At 39.8% G+C, this 13,475-nt stretch overlaps 1 protein-coding gene across 1 annotated transcript; it reads right to left on the bottom strand.

Moving 5' to 3' along the window:
* Window positions 1-11,822: 11,822 nt before the first annotated feature.
* LOC122694892 (olfactory receptor 52L1-like) lies at window positions 11,823-12,820 on the bottom strand. Its single transcript, XM_043904297.1, is given in 2 exon segments — window positions 11,823-12,776; window positions 12,779-12,820. Coding segments are annotated over 2 exon segments (996 nt in total).
* Window positions 12,821-13,475: the final 655 nt, after the last annotated feature.

The following is a 13,475-nucleotide window of genomic DNA, read 5'->3' as shown; positions in this document are numbered from 1 at the left end:
TCTCCAGGCATAGAATTAATACATATAAAAATTATGTATATGACAAAGGAGGCATAATAATCAGTTGGGGGAAATGTAGATGCTATTTTTTAATAATTCAAAATCAATTTCTTTACATACTTCTCATTAACATCAAATTAATTTCATATAAATGTTATGTCACAAAACCAAAAGCTCAGCTATTTAAAATTTAAAGGCTAAGAAGTGAATATTGGTCAAAATTTTGAGTAAAGAATAGTTCTCTGCACTTTTTACTTGAGGAGTGAAGTGTTCTAAAAACTTCATGAAAGCTAAGTAGACTCTCTCCTAGTGGTAATAAATAATAATGATGATAAGAGTAATAACAATGATGAAATTTGTTTCCATATGTTTACAAAGTTCACAGACTACCATAGAGAACATTCGTAAATTCCTGGTTAACAACTTCACTGTAAGCCTGAAACATGTAGATAAAGGCTGAAAGAAAAATACTATATGTTTGATTTTTAAATATAAAGTATAGCTACATCAAGTCAAAGCTATCTATGGCCTTTCCAGTAGTCATGTATGGATGTAAGAGTTGGACTGTAAAGAAGGCAGAGTGCTGAAGAATTGGTGCTTTCGAACTGTGGTACTGGAGAAGACTCTTAAGAGTCCCTTGGACAGCAAGGAGATCAAACCAGTCAATCCTAAAGGAAATCAGTCCTGAATGTTCATTGGAAAGATTGATGCTGAAGTTGAAGTTCCAGTACTTTGGCCACCTAATAAGAGCCGACTCATGGGAAAAGACTCTGGTGCTGGGAAAGATTGAAGGCAGAAGGAGAAGGGGGCAACAGAGGAAGAGATGGTTGGATGACATCACCAACTCAATGGATGTGAGTTTGAGCAAACTGCGGGAGATAATGAAGGACAGGGAAGCCTGGTGTGCTGCTGTCCATAGGGTCACAAAGAGTTGGACAAAACTTAGCCACTGCATAACAACAACAACAAATCCAAAGTTATGATTACAATCATTTGCTTTCAATTCCATATTCCAGACAAGAAGAAGGAAGAAAAGCCTCAAGAGACTTTTGCGTTTGATTGATTGAAATGAGTCTGATGTCCATATTTAGGTCCAAGATTCCAAGGTTAAATATTTCAGCTTCACAGTCTCCATGATAGAAGAGAGTTATGGAAAAATGGGTTTGAATGGATGTTGAATAGCTTCAGTTCAGTTCGGTTCAGTAGCTCAGTCATGTTCGACTCTTTGCGACCCCATGGACTACAGCATGCCAGGCCTCCCTGTCCATCACCAACTCCCGGAGTTTACCCAAACCCGCGTCCATTGAGTCGGTGATGCCATCCAACCATCTCATCCTGTCATCCCCTTCTCCTCCTGCCCTCAATCTTTCCCAGCATCAGGGTGTTTTCAAATGAGTCAGCTCTTCACATCTGATAGCCAAAGTATTGGAGTTTCAGCTTCAACATCAGTCCTTCCAATGAACACCCAGGACTGATCTCCTTTAGGATGGACTGTTTGGATCTCCTTGCAGTCCAAGGGACTCTCAAGAGTCTTCTCCAACACCACAGCATCAGTTCTTCGGTGCTCAGCTTTCTTTACAATCCTACTCTCACATCCATACATGACTACTGGAAAAACCATAGACTTGACTAGACAGACCTTTGTTGGCAAAGTTGAATAGTTCACTCTTAGTAAAAAATGATAATATACATCATGTACTTTTCATGCAATGGCTTCAAAATTGATAAGACATTGGATCATGAAGAAAGTCTCAAAAACTCCAAATAGTAAATAAGTTTCAAAGTCTCTGAATCCACATGACAAACTCTGAAATCACTGTAGCTTCCTCCTTCCACTCTAAAAACTAGCCATACTGACATGATATTCAATAGTAAATCAATCTATAATATGATATAAAACAAATGGAGAGATGTTTATTAAGCAGAAAATATGGACATACTTCAAAAGACGAAAGACAGCTGTGATGAAATTATGGGAAAGAATGGAAGCCCAAAATGTGCACAGGAAAGGACTGCTACAAAAATAATATTTATTCAGAAATGTCTGATACTAGACGGGCAGGACTAGCCTTTTGCACGTGCACTGTTAGACCAAGAAATGAGCCAAAAGTCAGACAAGTGTTCCAGAATAGTGGTGACTGGGTCAGAAAATAGGACAGTGATCCACATGGTTATAAATAGCCATACCCCATGAGGCATGGGAAAGAAGCTCAACCATACATCAAGCCCTAGCACACCCCGCGACTCCTCAACAGTTTTCATCAAATAAATACAACAGCATTCTGAGATTGCCAACTAGAAAAAAATAATAATAACCACCCAATGACTAAGATGGCTTGGTCTAAACTTTGGACAGGTTTCTTTAAGACTACAGGCCCCTAGCCTTAGTTTCCTTAGAATATTTGCCTGAGAAACTTTAAGAAATTGTAAATTCTTTCTCTGCCCTTTTGCCATGTACATAAATCTTCTCCCAACCTCCTCCCAGTTTTGCAACCTAGAAATGTCTTTCTCAAGATGTAGAAGCTTTCTCTTAAAATATAAACATCGAGTCTTCCCTGGTGGTTCAGTGGTAAAGAATTCATCTGCCAATGCAGGAGATATGGGTTCAATCCCTGATCCAGGAAGATCCCACATGGTGCAGAGCAACTAAGCCCAGGCACCATGACTGCTGAGCCCATTTGCTGCAACTTCTGAAGCCCAGGTGTTCTAGGGCCCATGCTCTGCAACAAGAGAAGCCACTGCAATGAGAAGCCTGCACACCACAACTAGAGAGTGGCCCCCACTCACTGCAACTGGAGAAAAGCACGTGCAGCAATGAAGACCCAGAGCAGCCAATAAATAATTAAATAATTTTTTAAATATATATATGCATCAAAGGAGATAGCACTCCATTTCTCAGTCTCTATGGAGAGTAGAAGCCTCATTTCCAAGAGCAGCAGTTAGCAAGCACAGATGGCTTTTGCAGTCTCAAGAACAACTCAATATGTTTGACATACCATATTGATCAATCTCCCCCTAAAGCCTTTCAGTACTTTTCCACTAGCTCAGCGCATGACTGAAATCCATTCCTCTTGACATTTTACCCCAGTCCAACTCCTCCTTTTGTTTTTGTGAAATTGGGTATCAAGACATGGTCTGTGATGTCTAAACATATCTGTGCTGTGGGAATACAGTCACTCATTTGACAAGTGATGTTACAAGCCCTAAGTAACTGCACTATTGCTTAGGATCTCTTACAGACCACATCCTTATAAATAGTCCCTTCATAAGTAAACCATTCTTAAATTATTCTAACATGAGTATTTGCTCTGCTCTCTAGTGGGATTCTACCTAATTTGATGTACATTCATTAGCAAGCAGTTTCAAGGTAGTGATATGACCGATTTTAAACAATCATAGCTTTAAGAAATGAATAAGTAAAGGCAACATACAAGATACCTCTTAGAAGATAATAGGTCAATGAAAGGCAGGTCTGGGAAAACCAGGGTAGGACCGGGAAGTACTTGGAAAGACTTAAACGAAACTTTGTGAAACAGATATTTTTTGGCAGTTATTGAAATTATGGAAAACTGTTGACAGTGGGAAAAAAGGATACAGTCAGTTTAGCTGTATCACTTGGTTTGAACATGCAAAGGTGTTCCAACACCAGTGATATATTAGAAAACATTTTGAGGATAGTTGAATTTCATACCTGCCTTTTGTAATTTGAACACAGAAAACTGCATCAAGTTGAAAATGACCCTCCATAAGAATATACAAAACACACAAATGCACATATCCCTAACAGCTACAAGGTACCTTACTTAGTTCACTTCACAAATTTCCATCTAATTTCAAACAAAGTTTCTTTTACTACTTCAAAATAATTCACAAGCTGCAACTTTTCTGTCAATGTCCACAAGCAGTCTTCCTGCATTTTTCAAAGTAGAGCATTGTATTCAATGCAGTATTTTTTAACCATTTAATGTGAAAAACTCTGCTACTGTATATTGTTTTCTATCTTTTTTATCCTACTCATTCCATTTTTCCATATATCTTATGGCTTTTCACATGGGATTTTGCATAGCATAGTGAATTTTAAGAATCCATGTGTTATGTGATAAGAGAACCAACTATACTTGATAGAATGAGTGGGGAGAACACCAAGCCTGAGAGAATGGAGAACACAGCTTCTTCCAGCAGTTCAACCTGGCAGAGCTGTCCATCTGGGACAGCTGTCCCTAGAGCTAGTCTTGAATAGGACTGTTCTGGGAGTGACCAAGTGTTGGAGGATGAAAGGAACAAAAAGTGCCCACTGAAATGAGATGGTATCTTGAAACCAAAAACCAAGGCAGGCAGCTCCATACCCAATGGATCAGTTTATTATAGGGTAACTTACAGGATGGGTTTGGGCAGATGACAATCCAGAAGCATTTGCAGCTGCAAATGACAGCCCAGGGTTCACTGGGACAATGTTATAGTTAACCTGGGGTCGGGAATAGGTGCTTAGAAATAGGAAGTGTATGCCTAAGTCAAGATTTATAGTCTACATAAGAACTCCTCCAATCATCCTATTGATCTTTTGTGTCTCTCTCTTTTTCTTTGATAATCTTACCAGGACCTCATCAATATTATTAATCTTTCCAAAGTACCAATTTTGCTCTTTTGTTGAATTGTTAAATTTTTTCTATTGTTTCTGCTTCCAGTTTTATTCATTCTGCTATTATCTTTAATAATTCCTTAATCTTATTTACCTTGTCTAAATTTACACTTCTTTTTCTAACTTCTTAAGTTGTCACCTTAGATAATTGATATTAAATCTTCATACTTTCCTAATAAAAAAATTTTAAATGTAATTTTCCCTCTACTTTAGCTATATTCCACAACTTTTACTACATGCCATTATAAATTAGTTTGAAGTATTTTCTAATATTCTCTATGATTTCTTATTTGAATCACAGATTATTTAGAGGTATTTTGTTTAATTTCTGATTGTTTGGACCTTATCATGACATATATTGTTATTGTTTTCAGTTCAAATATATGTTGGGTTTTTTCTTTGAAATTTCTTAAGACATAATTTATGACCCAGCACAAAAATGTACCCCGCTCCCTCCACATTTTCCAACCTTCCTTTACCATTATCAAGTGAAAGTTGCTCAGTCGTGTCTGACTCTTTGTGACCCCATGGACTGTAGTCTGTCAGGCTCCTCTGTCCATGGAATTCTCCAGGCAAGAATGCTGGAGTGGGTAGCCATTCCCTTCTCCAGGGGATCTTCCCAACCCAGGGATCAAACCCAGGCTTCCCACATTGTGGGCAGATTCTTTACCATCTGAGCCACGAAGGAAGCTCAAGAATACTGGAGTGGGTAGCCTATCACTTCTCCAGTAGATCTCCCTGACCCAAGAATTGAACCAAGGTTTCCTGCATTGCAGGGGGATTCTTTACCAAATGAGCTACTAGGGAAGCCCTTGTAACATTTTCAACCTCTCCCAAAGAAAGGAAAATGTGCCCTCTGCTGCCTTCTAAGGAAGAACCTTATCCTCCACTTTTCTCTCTTGCCTGCTTTTCCATATGGGAAGAAAGGTCACTAACTGGACAGAGACTGTTGGAGTAATGCATGGGGTTGTTGAGGCTGAGAGTAGTAGCATGTTCTAACCTGTCCATTTTACTGACAGCCTGGAGGATCTATAAGGACAACAATGGGCTCTCTTTGCTTCATATTCAAATTTCATAAATTCACTTGCATACATACCCATGATTTGCTTCCCAGAGAAAACTTGGGAGCCAGCCATTATCTTTTTGTAGTTTACATTTTTCTAAATCTTCATCCATTTATGGGGATCCTACAAATGGTTCAGTGGTAAAGAATCCTCCTGCTAATACAGGAGATGCAGTTTCGATCCCTGGGTCAGGAAGATCCCCTAGAGAAGGATATGGCAACCCACTCCAGTATCCTTGCCTGGAAAATCCCATGAACAGAGGAGCCCGGCAGGGCTACAGTCCATGGGGTCTCAAAAGAGTCAGACAAGACTCAGAAACTGAGCAAAACCAACAAAAATACTTGTTCTTGGAGCCAAATGTTCACATCAAGTATCCCCTTAGACTGGGGAAGGGAGTAAGCAGCCATCCTAAGATCTAGAATTAAGGGAATGAAATCGATGGCCCCCTCTGTGTTCTCTGGTTCCACATATATCAGTCATGACTTACTGGAGAGCTATGCATATGGAAGTTATTAAGCTCTATTATTCCTTTCAGTCAGTTCAGTCATTCAGTCACGTCCGACTCTTTGCAACCTCATGGACTTGCAGCACGCCAGGCTTCCCTGTCCATCACCAACTCCTGGAGCTTGCTCAAACTCATGTACACTCAGTCGGTGATGCCATCCAACCATCTCGTCCTCTATCATCCATCTCTCCTCCTGCCTTCAATCTTTCCCAACATCAGGGTCTTTTCCAATGTGTTAGTTCTTTGCATCAGGTGGCCATCAGGAGCTTCAGCTTCAGCATCAGTCCTTCCAACAAATATTCAGGGTTGATTATCTTGCTGGATTGATATCCTTGCTGTTCAAGTGACTCTCAAGAGTCTTCTCCAACACCACAGTTCAAAAGCATCAATTCTTTGGCCCTCAGCTTTCTTTACAGTCCAACTCTCACATCCATACATTACTTTGGCCCCTCTTTAACTCCTTGTGAGTGATCACTACTACCAAGAATACAGAGAGGATTAAGAGTAGAAAACCTGCACTTCTAATCTCCAGCAGTACTCCTGAGCTTTTTTCTCTCAAAGAGGCACCCTGTTCCTACCAAGTTGAGGAACATCGAATTCTAGAATGAGAGGTCTATATTCCTAATCCTAAACTAAAACTACACCAAAAATTACTAACAGAATAAAAGAAGCACTCTCTGCAGAGGTACCAAGTTTGTGCATTCATCCTGTATCACAATTACTGAAGATGTTTCTTGCATTGGAGATTAAGTTAGACACTTAGCTTTGAGAAGTAAATGAAACATAAAAGACTCCTATCTACCAGAAGCTTATGGCTTAAAATGGAAGCTATAGACAAAACTACTAATACCACAAAATCAAATCTAAAATGTAATAATTCTGATTCAGGATACTGGATTGAAAATATTATGTACTTTCTCTCTCTCCCAGAAGTCTCATTTAGTAGACAAATAATTATGAAAATAACCATAACAGTTCTATTATACAGAGATGTGTAAAAGGATTGGTTCAAATATTTTCTGAATTTTCAGGATCCATAAATCAAATTGGATTGGAAATATATTAAAAAACAAAATGAAAAAATCTGCAAACCAATGTAAATGTGGACGGTAGAATTATGAGTTAGGGAAAGAGTAATTAGAGAAGTTAAAGCTTGACTTAGAATACTAAGCTTGGGAATACTCCAAGCTTAGAATAATAGAAATGAAAACAGAAAAGAAAAATCATTCAGTGAATTGATGAAGAAATTATTCTTGTAGTGCCAGAGATGGGTCAGTTTACTATCCTGTGCACACAAAGTGACAAGGAAACCAGCTCCCTCTATAAATGAAGGAGATGTTGCTGCTTCTCCAAACCCTGTCATTGCTGTGGGGGCAGACAGAGAGAATCAGTTAATTCTGAGGTAGTGTCAGTTCTCAAGTTTAGAAATAGCTAAAAATCATGGAAAAGCAGCTTCACAGATCAGCAAAATACACTGTAGTATCTCTGGCTCCAGGCATAAAAGCTTCTCTATTTCAGCAAAACTGAAAGAAGCAACAGTTAGAACTGAATATGGAACAATGGACTGGTTAAAAAATTGGGAAAGGAGTATGCCAAGGCTATATATTGTCACCCTGTTTATTTAACTTATACGCAGAGTACATCATGTGAAATGCAAGGCTGGATGAAACATAAGCTGGAACCAAGATTTCCGGGAGAAATATCAATAACCTCAGACATGCTGATGACACCACCCTTATGGCAGAAAGTGAAGAGGAACTAAACAGCCTCTTGATGAGAGTGAAAGAGGAGAGTGAAAAAGCTGGCTTAAAACTCAACATTTGAAAAACTAAACTCATGGCATCCAGTCCCATTACTTCATGCAAATAAGTGGGGAAACAATGGAAACAGTGACAGATTTTATTTTCTTGGGCTCCAAAATCACTGCAGATGGTGACTTCAACCATGAAATTAAAAGATGCTAGCTCCTTGGAAGAAAAGGTATGACAAACCTAGATAGCATATGAAAAAGCTAAGACATTACTTTGCCAACAAAGGTTCATATAGTCAAAGCTATAATTTTTCTAGTAGTCATGTATGGATGTGAGAGCTGGACCATAAAGAAAACTGAGTGCTGAAGAATTGATGCTTTTGAACTGTGGTGCTGGAGAAGACTCTTGAGAGTCCCTTGGACAGCAAGGAGATCAAACCAGTCTATCCTAAAGGAAATCAGTCTTGAACATTCATTGGAAGGACTGATGATGACGTTGAAGCTCCAATACTTTGGCCACCTGATGTGAAGAGCCAACCCATTGGAAAAGACCCTGATGCTGGGGAAAATGAAGGCAGGAGGAGAAGGGGATGACAGAGGATGAAATGGTTGAATGGCATCACCAACTTGATGGACATGAGTTTATGCAAGCTCTGAGAAATGGTGAAGGACAGGGAAGGCTGGTGTGCTGCCGTCATGGGGTCACAAAGGGTTGGACACAACTGAGCAACTGATCAACAACAAATTTCAGCAAAAGAAGAGGAAACTCAGTACATCTTTTCATTTTCCTCCTGACAGCCTACAGGGAATTCCGCCTGTGGGCAAATCCCTGGTTAGTGACCTATAGAGTCCCACCATCAGGGCACAGGGGCTGTGACATTGACAGCCTCTAGGGAAAGTCACACCACCTACTCAAACCAGTTAATTCTTGTCAATGAACAATTACTTAAGAGTAAGGATCTATAGATATATAGTTTATAGTTTGAGGAAAACTGGTATCCTAAAAAGGAAGGGCCATGCTAAACAAACAGAAAGGCAAATCCATTACAGAGAAGAGAGAATGAAGAAAAACAGATTTTTTTATTTAAGTAATTTTTTTCTTAAATGTCCTTTTTAATGCATTTTTGAGGTGGCAGAAATGTAAGGCAAAAAGTAAACCAGCAGAAAAGATAAGAATGTTAATCCAAAGCATCAGTACTGACATTTAGCTGAATGGCTACACAGTGAAATACTTTCATAATATTGATAAATGTTTATCATGGGTAATCAAGAAAAAGAGAAAAAGCCCAAGTAAACACTGCTAGGAATGAAATAGGGGATATACTACAGACACAGTAGAAAATTAGATAATAAAATAATTTAAATAATTTTCTCATACTGAATTTGGATGTGAGTAAAACAAATAGACCTTCAGACAAGAACCGCAAACCTTTTCAAAAGGAAATTTTTAAAGACATCCTCAGGTAGAGAAATACATATCTCCTAGAAAGATCTGAGATGAAAATTATATACTGCTTAAGCTATAGGTTAGTATGTTGTAACAAAGATCCCCCCAAAATACAGTGCCTTAAACCAGTTTCAAGTTCATTTCTGTCACAGGTTTAAGTCAGGTTTGGTGGCCCAGGAAGAATCAGGACACAGACTTCTCTACAATGTTGCCCCGCCATCTTCAACACACATTTCCATCTTTTGATCCAAGGAAGCTGCTTCACATTCACATTCCAAGCACTGGAAAGTAGTATAAATGGAAGGAGAAAGCAAATTACTCCTTTTGTAATCCACTCAAACTAAGTACCTCTAGTGGCAAAGTAGTTGTTTCCCAGTGTGTGTGACACAGCATAGCCGGGCTTCCCCAGGACAACTGCAGTTTCAGTTCAGTCGCTCAGCCGTGTCCAGCTCTTTGAGACCTCATGGACTGCAGCACACCAGGCCTCCCTGTCCATCACCAACTCCTGGAGTTTACTCAAACTCATGTTCATTGAGTCGGTGATGCCATCCAACCATCTCATCCTCTGTCGTCCCCTTCTCCTCTCACCTTCAACCTTTTCCAGCATCAGTGTCTTTTCAAATGAGTGAGCTCTTCACATCAGGTGGCCAAAGTATGGGAGTTTCAGCTTCAACATCAGTCCTTCCAATGAACATTCAGGTCTGACTTCCCTTAGGATGGACTGGTTGGATCTCCTTGCAGTCCAAGGGACTCTCAAGAGTCTTCTCCAACACCACAGTTCAAAAGCATCAATTCCTACAATATTGTAAAGTAATTAGCCTCCAACTAATAAAAAATAAATGGAAAAAAAAAACCAAAAGCATCAATTCTTCAGTGCTCAGCTTTCTTTATAGTCCAACTCTCACATCCACACATGACTACTGGAAAAACCATAGCTTTGACTAGATGGACCTTTGTTGGCAAAATAATGTCTATGATTTTTAATATGCTGTCTAGGTTGGTCAACTTTTCTTCCAAGGAGCAAGCATCTTTTTATTTCATGGCTGCAGTCACCATCTGCAGTGATTTTGGAGCCCAAAAAAAGCCCAGGACAACTTACCATAGTTTAAGTCCGACACCTAGAACAGTGATGAGAATATGTACTCCCTCCTGCAATAAGAACTCAAGACAAATCCTCCCTTACTCACCCACATGTACTAACCAAATTAAAGATTTCATACTCAGTTCTATAAAAGAAAACTACTATTAGGAGTAAAATTTACAAAGAAAGGAGAAATTAGAAACACTAACCATCTACTCTACCACTTCTACCACCATGGAATCTCAAGATAGGATACTCTGATTGATCACTTGAGCATGTTACTTCTAGGTACCAGTGACTTGATTTCTTCCAGGACTAAAAAACATTGTAACTTTTCTAGGGACACAAAATAGTTAAGATCAATATTAAGGCAACATCCTACAAACAAGCAACAAATCAATTAGGACAATTCTCTTGTAAATTTTTACCCAGTTCCTGTTAGCAGAGATGGAGGGAGGCCTCATTGAAATCACTCCATATCCACATTTCAGAAAAAGTAACTCAGTTTAAGTGGCATAACTGCTTCTAAATTTACTAACAAACCTATGCTTATCAACATCATATTCTAGCATACGTTATAGTTTTGAGATACAAATAATTACATGGTTACTTTTGCTTGGTTAAATTAATACTTATAAAATACATAAATTGAATACTTCATCTTATTCCTTCTTTATCCAAAGAAAAATACAGGTAAATTAAAATGCAATAAAGTTGAAATACAACAGATCTTTTAAAAAAGAAAACCACTATTCACATGTGTTTCTTCACTAAATTCAGGGATATCACATTATTCCCTATTACAGTATCTGCTCCATATAAGTTTGTTAATAACATCTATATTTCAGTAAAAGGTATTTTCTCACATTGTGACTGTCTCAAATGATTTGAGAAAGGTTCTTACTACACAGGAGCCTAGTGACCTGAAGCTCACAGCACTTAGAAGTTTTGATGACACTCGAAACTAAAAGCAAACAAATGTTGGGACTTCCCATACATGCTCTAGGAGATGTTGCACAGTCAGTCATTAGATAGGAAAAAATGGCATATCCAGAGCCATCATCCATTTCTCCTAACCCCAGACCCCTTCATCACCAGGAATAGAGAAATGTTTGGATTAGGAAATAAAGGATGGAGGAAATATTCACAATTAGGCTCTCTAGGAACATCCAAATCAGTTGTGGAGCCAAGTGTTCATGATATTCTTTGCCATGAGACTATTATGATTAGAAAGATATCTCACAATAACAATGGACTCTATCCATATGGCGAAGACCAACCATGGGCTCCTGGCAGTATATGACAGGGGCCTCTGAAGAAAATGATTGGGATGTGTTCAGATCTGTCCTTTTATGTCAAACACCCTGAGTACTCGCTGGCGGATCTGCTGAGTCTTCACCCCATAGACCAGAGGATTGAGTGCAGGTGGCACCAGGAGGTAGAGTGTGGCCAGAAGAACATGGACGTGATGGGGCACCTGCTGGCCAAAGCGGTGAGTGAGGAAAGAGAACATTCCAGGCACGTAGAAGACCAGGATGACACAAATATGAGATCCACATGTGCTAAAGGCCTTAAGCCGGGCCTCACCCCCTGGTACCTTCAGCACTGCCTGCAGGATGAGGGCATAGGAAACGCCAACGGCCAGGACATCTAGGCCAACCACAAGCAGTGCCACCGCCAGCCCATAGGCTCGGTTCACTGTGCTTTCTGAGCAGGCGAGTTTTACCACGGCCATGTGTTCACAGTAAGCATGGCCTATGACAGTGGCCTGGCAGAAGACAAGTCTCCTCAACAAGATGGGGAAGGGGAGGAGGAGGAGTATCCCCCGCACCAGCACCGCCATCCCAATGCGCCCTATGACCCTGGGATGCAGGATGGTAGAATGGTGCAGAGGGTGACAAATGGCTACATAGCGATCCAGAGCCATGGCCACAAGTACACCCGACTCCATGGAAGAGAACGCGTGGATGAAGAACATCTGGATCAGACAGACGGTGTACCCAATCTCATGGGCGTGAACCAGGAGCACTGCAAGGGTTTTGGGTGCAGTGGAGGAGGCTAGGACCAGGTCAATGCCAGAGAGCATGGCCAGAAAGAGGTACATAGGCTGGTGCAAGGATGGGTCAGTCCAGATGGTGAGGAGGATGGTGACATTGCCCAGGAGGGCAAGAAGGTAAAGGACACACAGCAGGAGTGCTATCCAGTGCTGGCTTTCCTCTAAACCTGGGATGCCGATCAGGAAGAAGGATGGCTGGATCAGCCTCCAGCTGGAATTCCTCAGGGTTGTCATCTAAATGGCTTGGGAAGGGAAGAGGCAAAAAAAACCAAAATCATGATTTCTTCGTTCTTTATGGATTATCACATTGTCCAGATCTGGCTACCATCTTCAAGAGATGAAGAAAGAAGTTTAAACTGTAACACAAGGGAATAAAATCAGGTACTAAGAGGAAAATCTCTTTTTCTTCTGATAATTTAGCAAAGGCAAGATATCCACATATCTTAATTAAGGGAGACTAGTTTCTTTTAGGGATAAGGGTAAGCATAGACTGCTTTTAGAGATATGTTGAAATTCAAACATTCAGTTACTTCTAATCTGCAAGTGTCTACACAGAATAATTCTTTTTTTGCCCCTTGGCATTGATCAACACTATATATCAGTCTCTTACTTTTTAAATTAGTATTCCTCAGATTCCACGACTTAGTACTCTACCAGTGTTTTTCGTGTATCCCCAGTCCACCGCTTTCTCCATCTACCTATTAGTTATATGTTACTGATTCCAAGGACTCACTCCTTCCCCTCTTCCATATTCTGTACTTTATCCCTGATTGAGCTCACATGAGTTTAAGTATTTATATACTTTAATTTATACACTTCCAACCAGCTTTTTTAAGTCAAATATCTTTCTGAAACACAAATCCACTTTTCCATTTGCTTCCTAAATATCTATACCACATGCTCAACATATTCAAGATTGAATTAACTTACCTA

Source organism: Cervus elaphus, chromosome 1, assembly GCF_910594005.1.
Source record: "Cervus elaphus chromosome 1, mCerEla1.1, whole genome shotgun sequence".
NCBI lineage: Eukaryota > Metazoa > Chordata > Mammalia > Artiodactyla > Cervidae > Cervus > Cervus elaphus.
The sequence above is the reverse complement of the archived record's forward strand: the minus strand, read 5'-3'. Positions and strand labels throughout refer to the sequence as shown.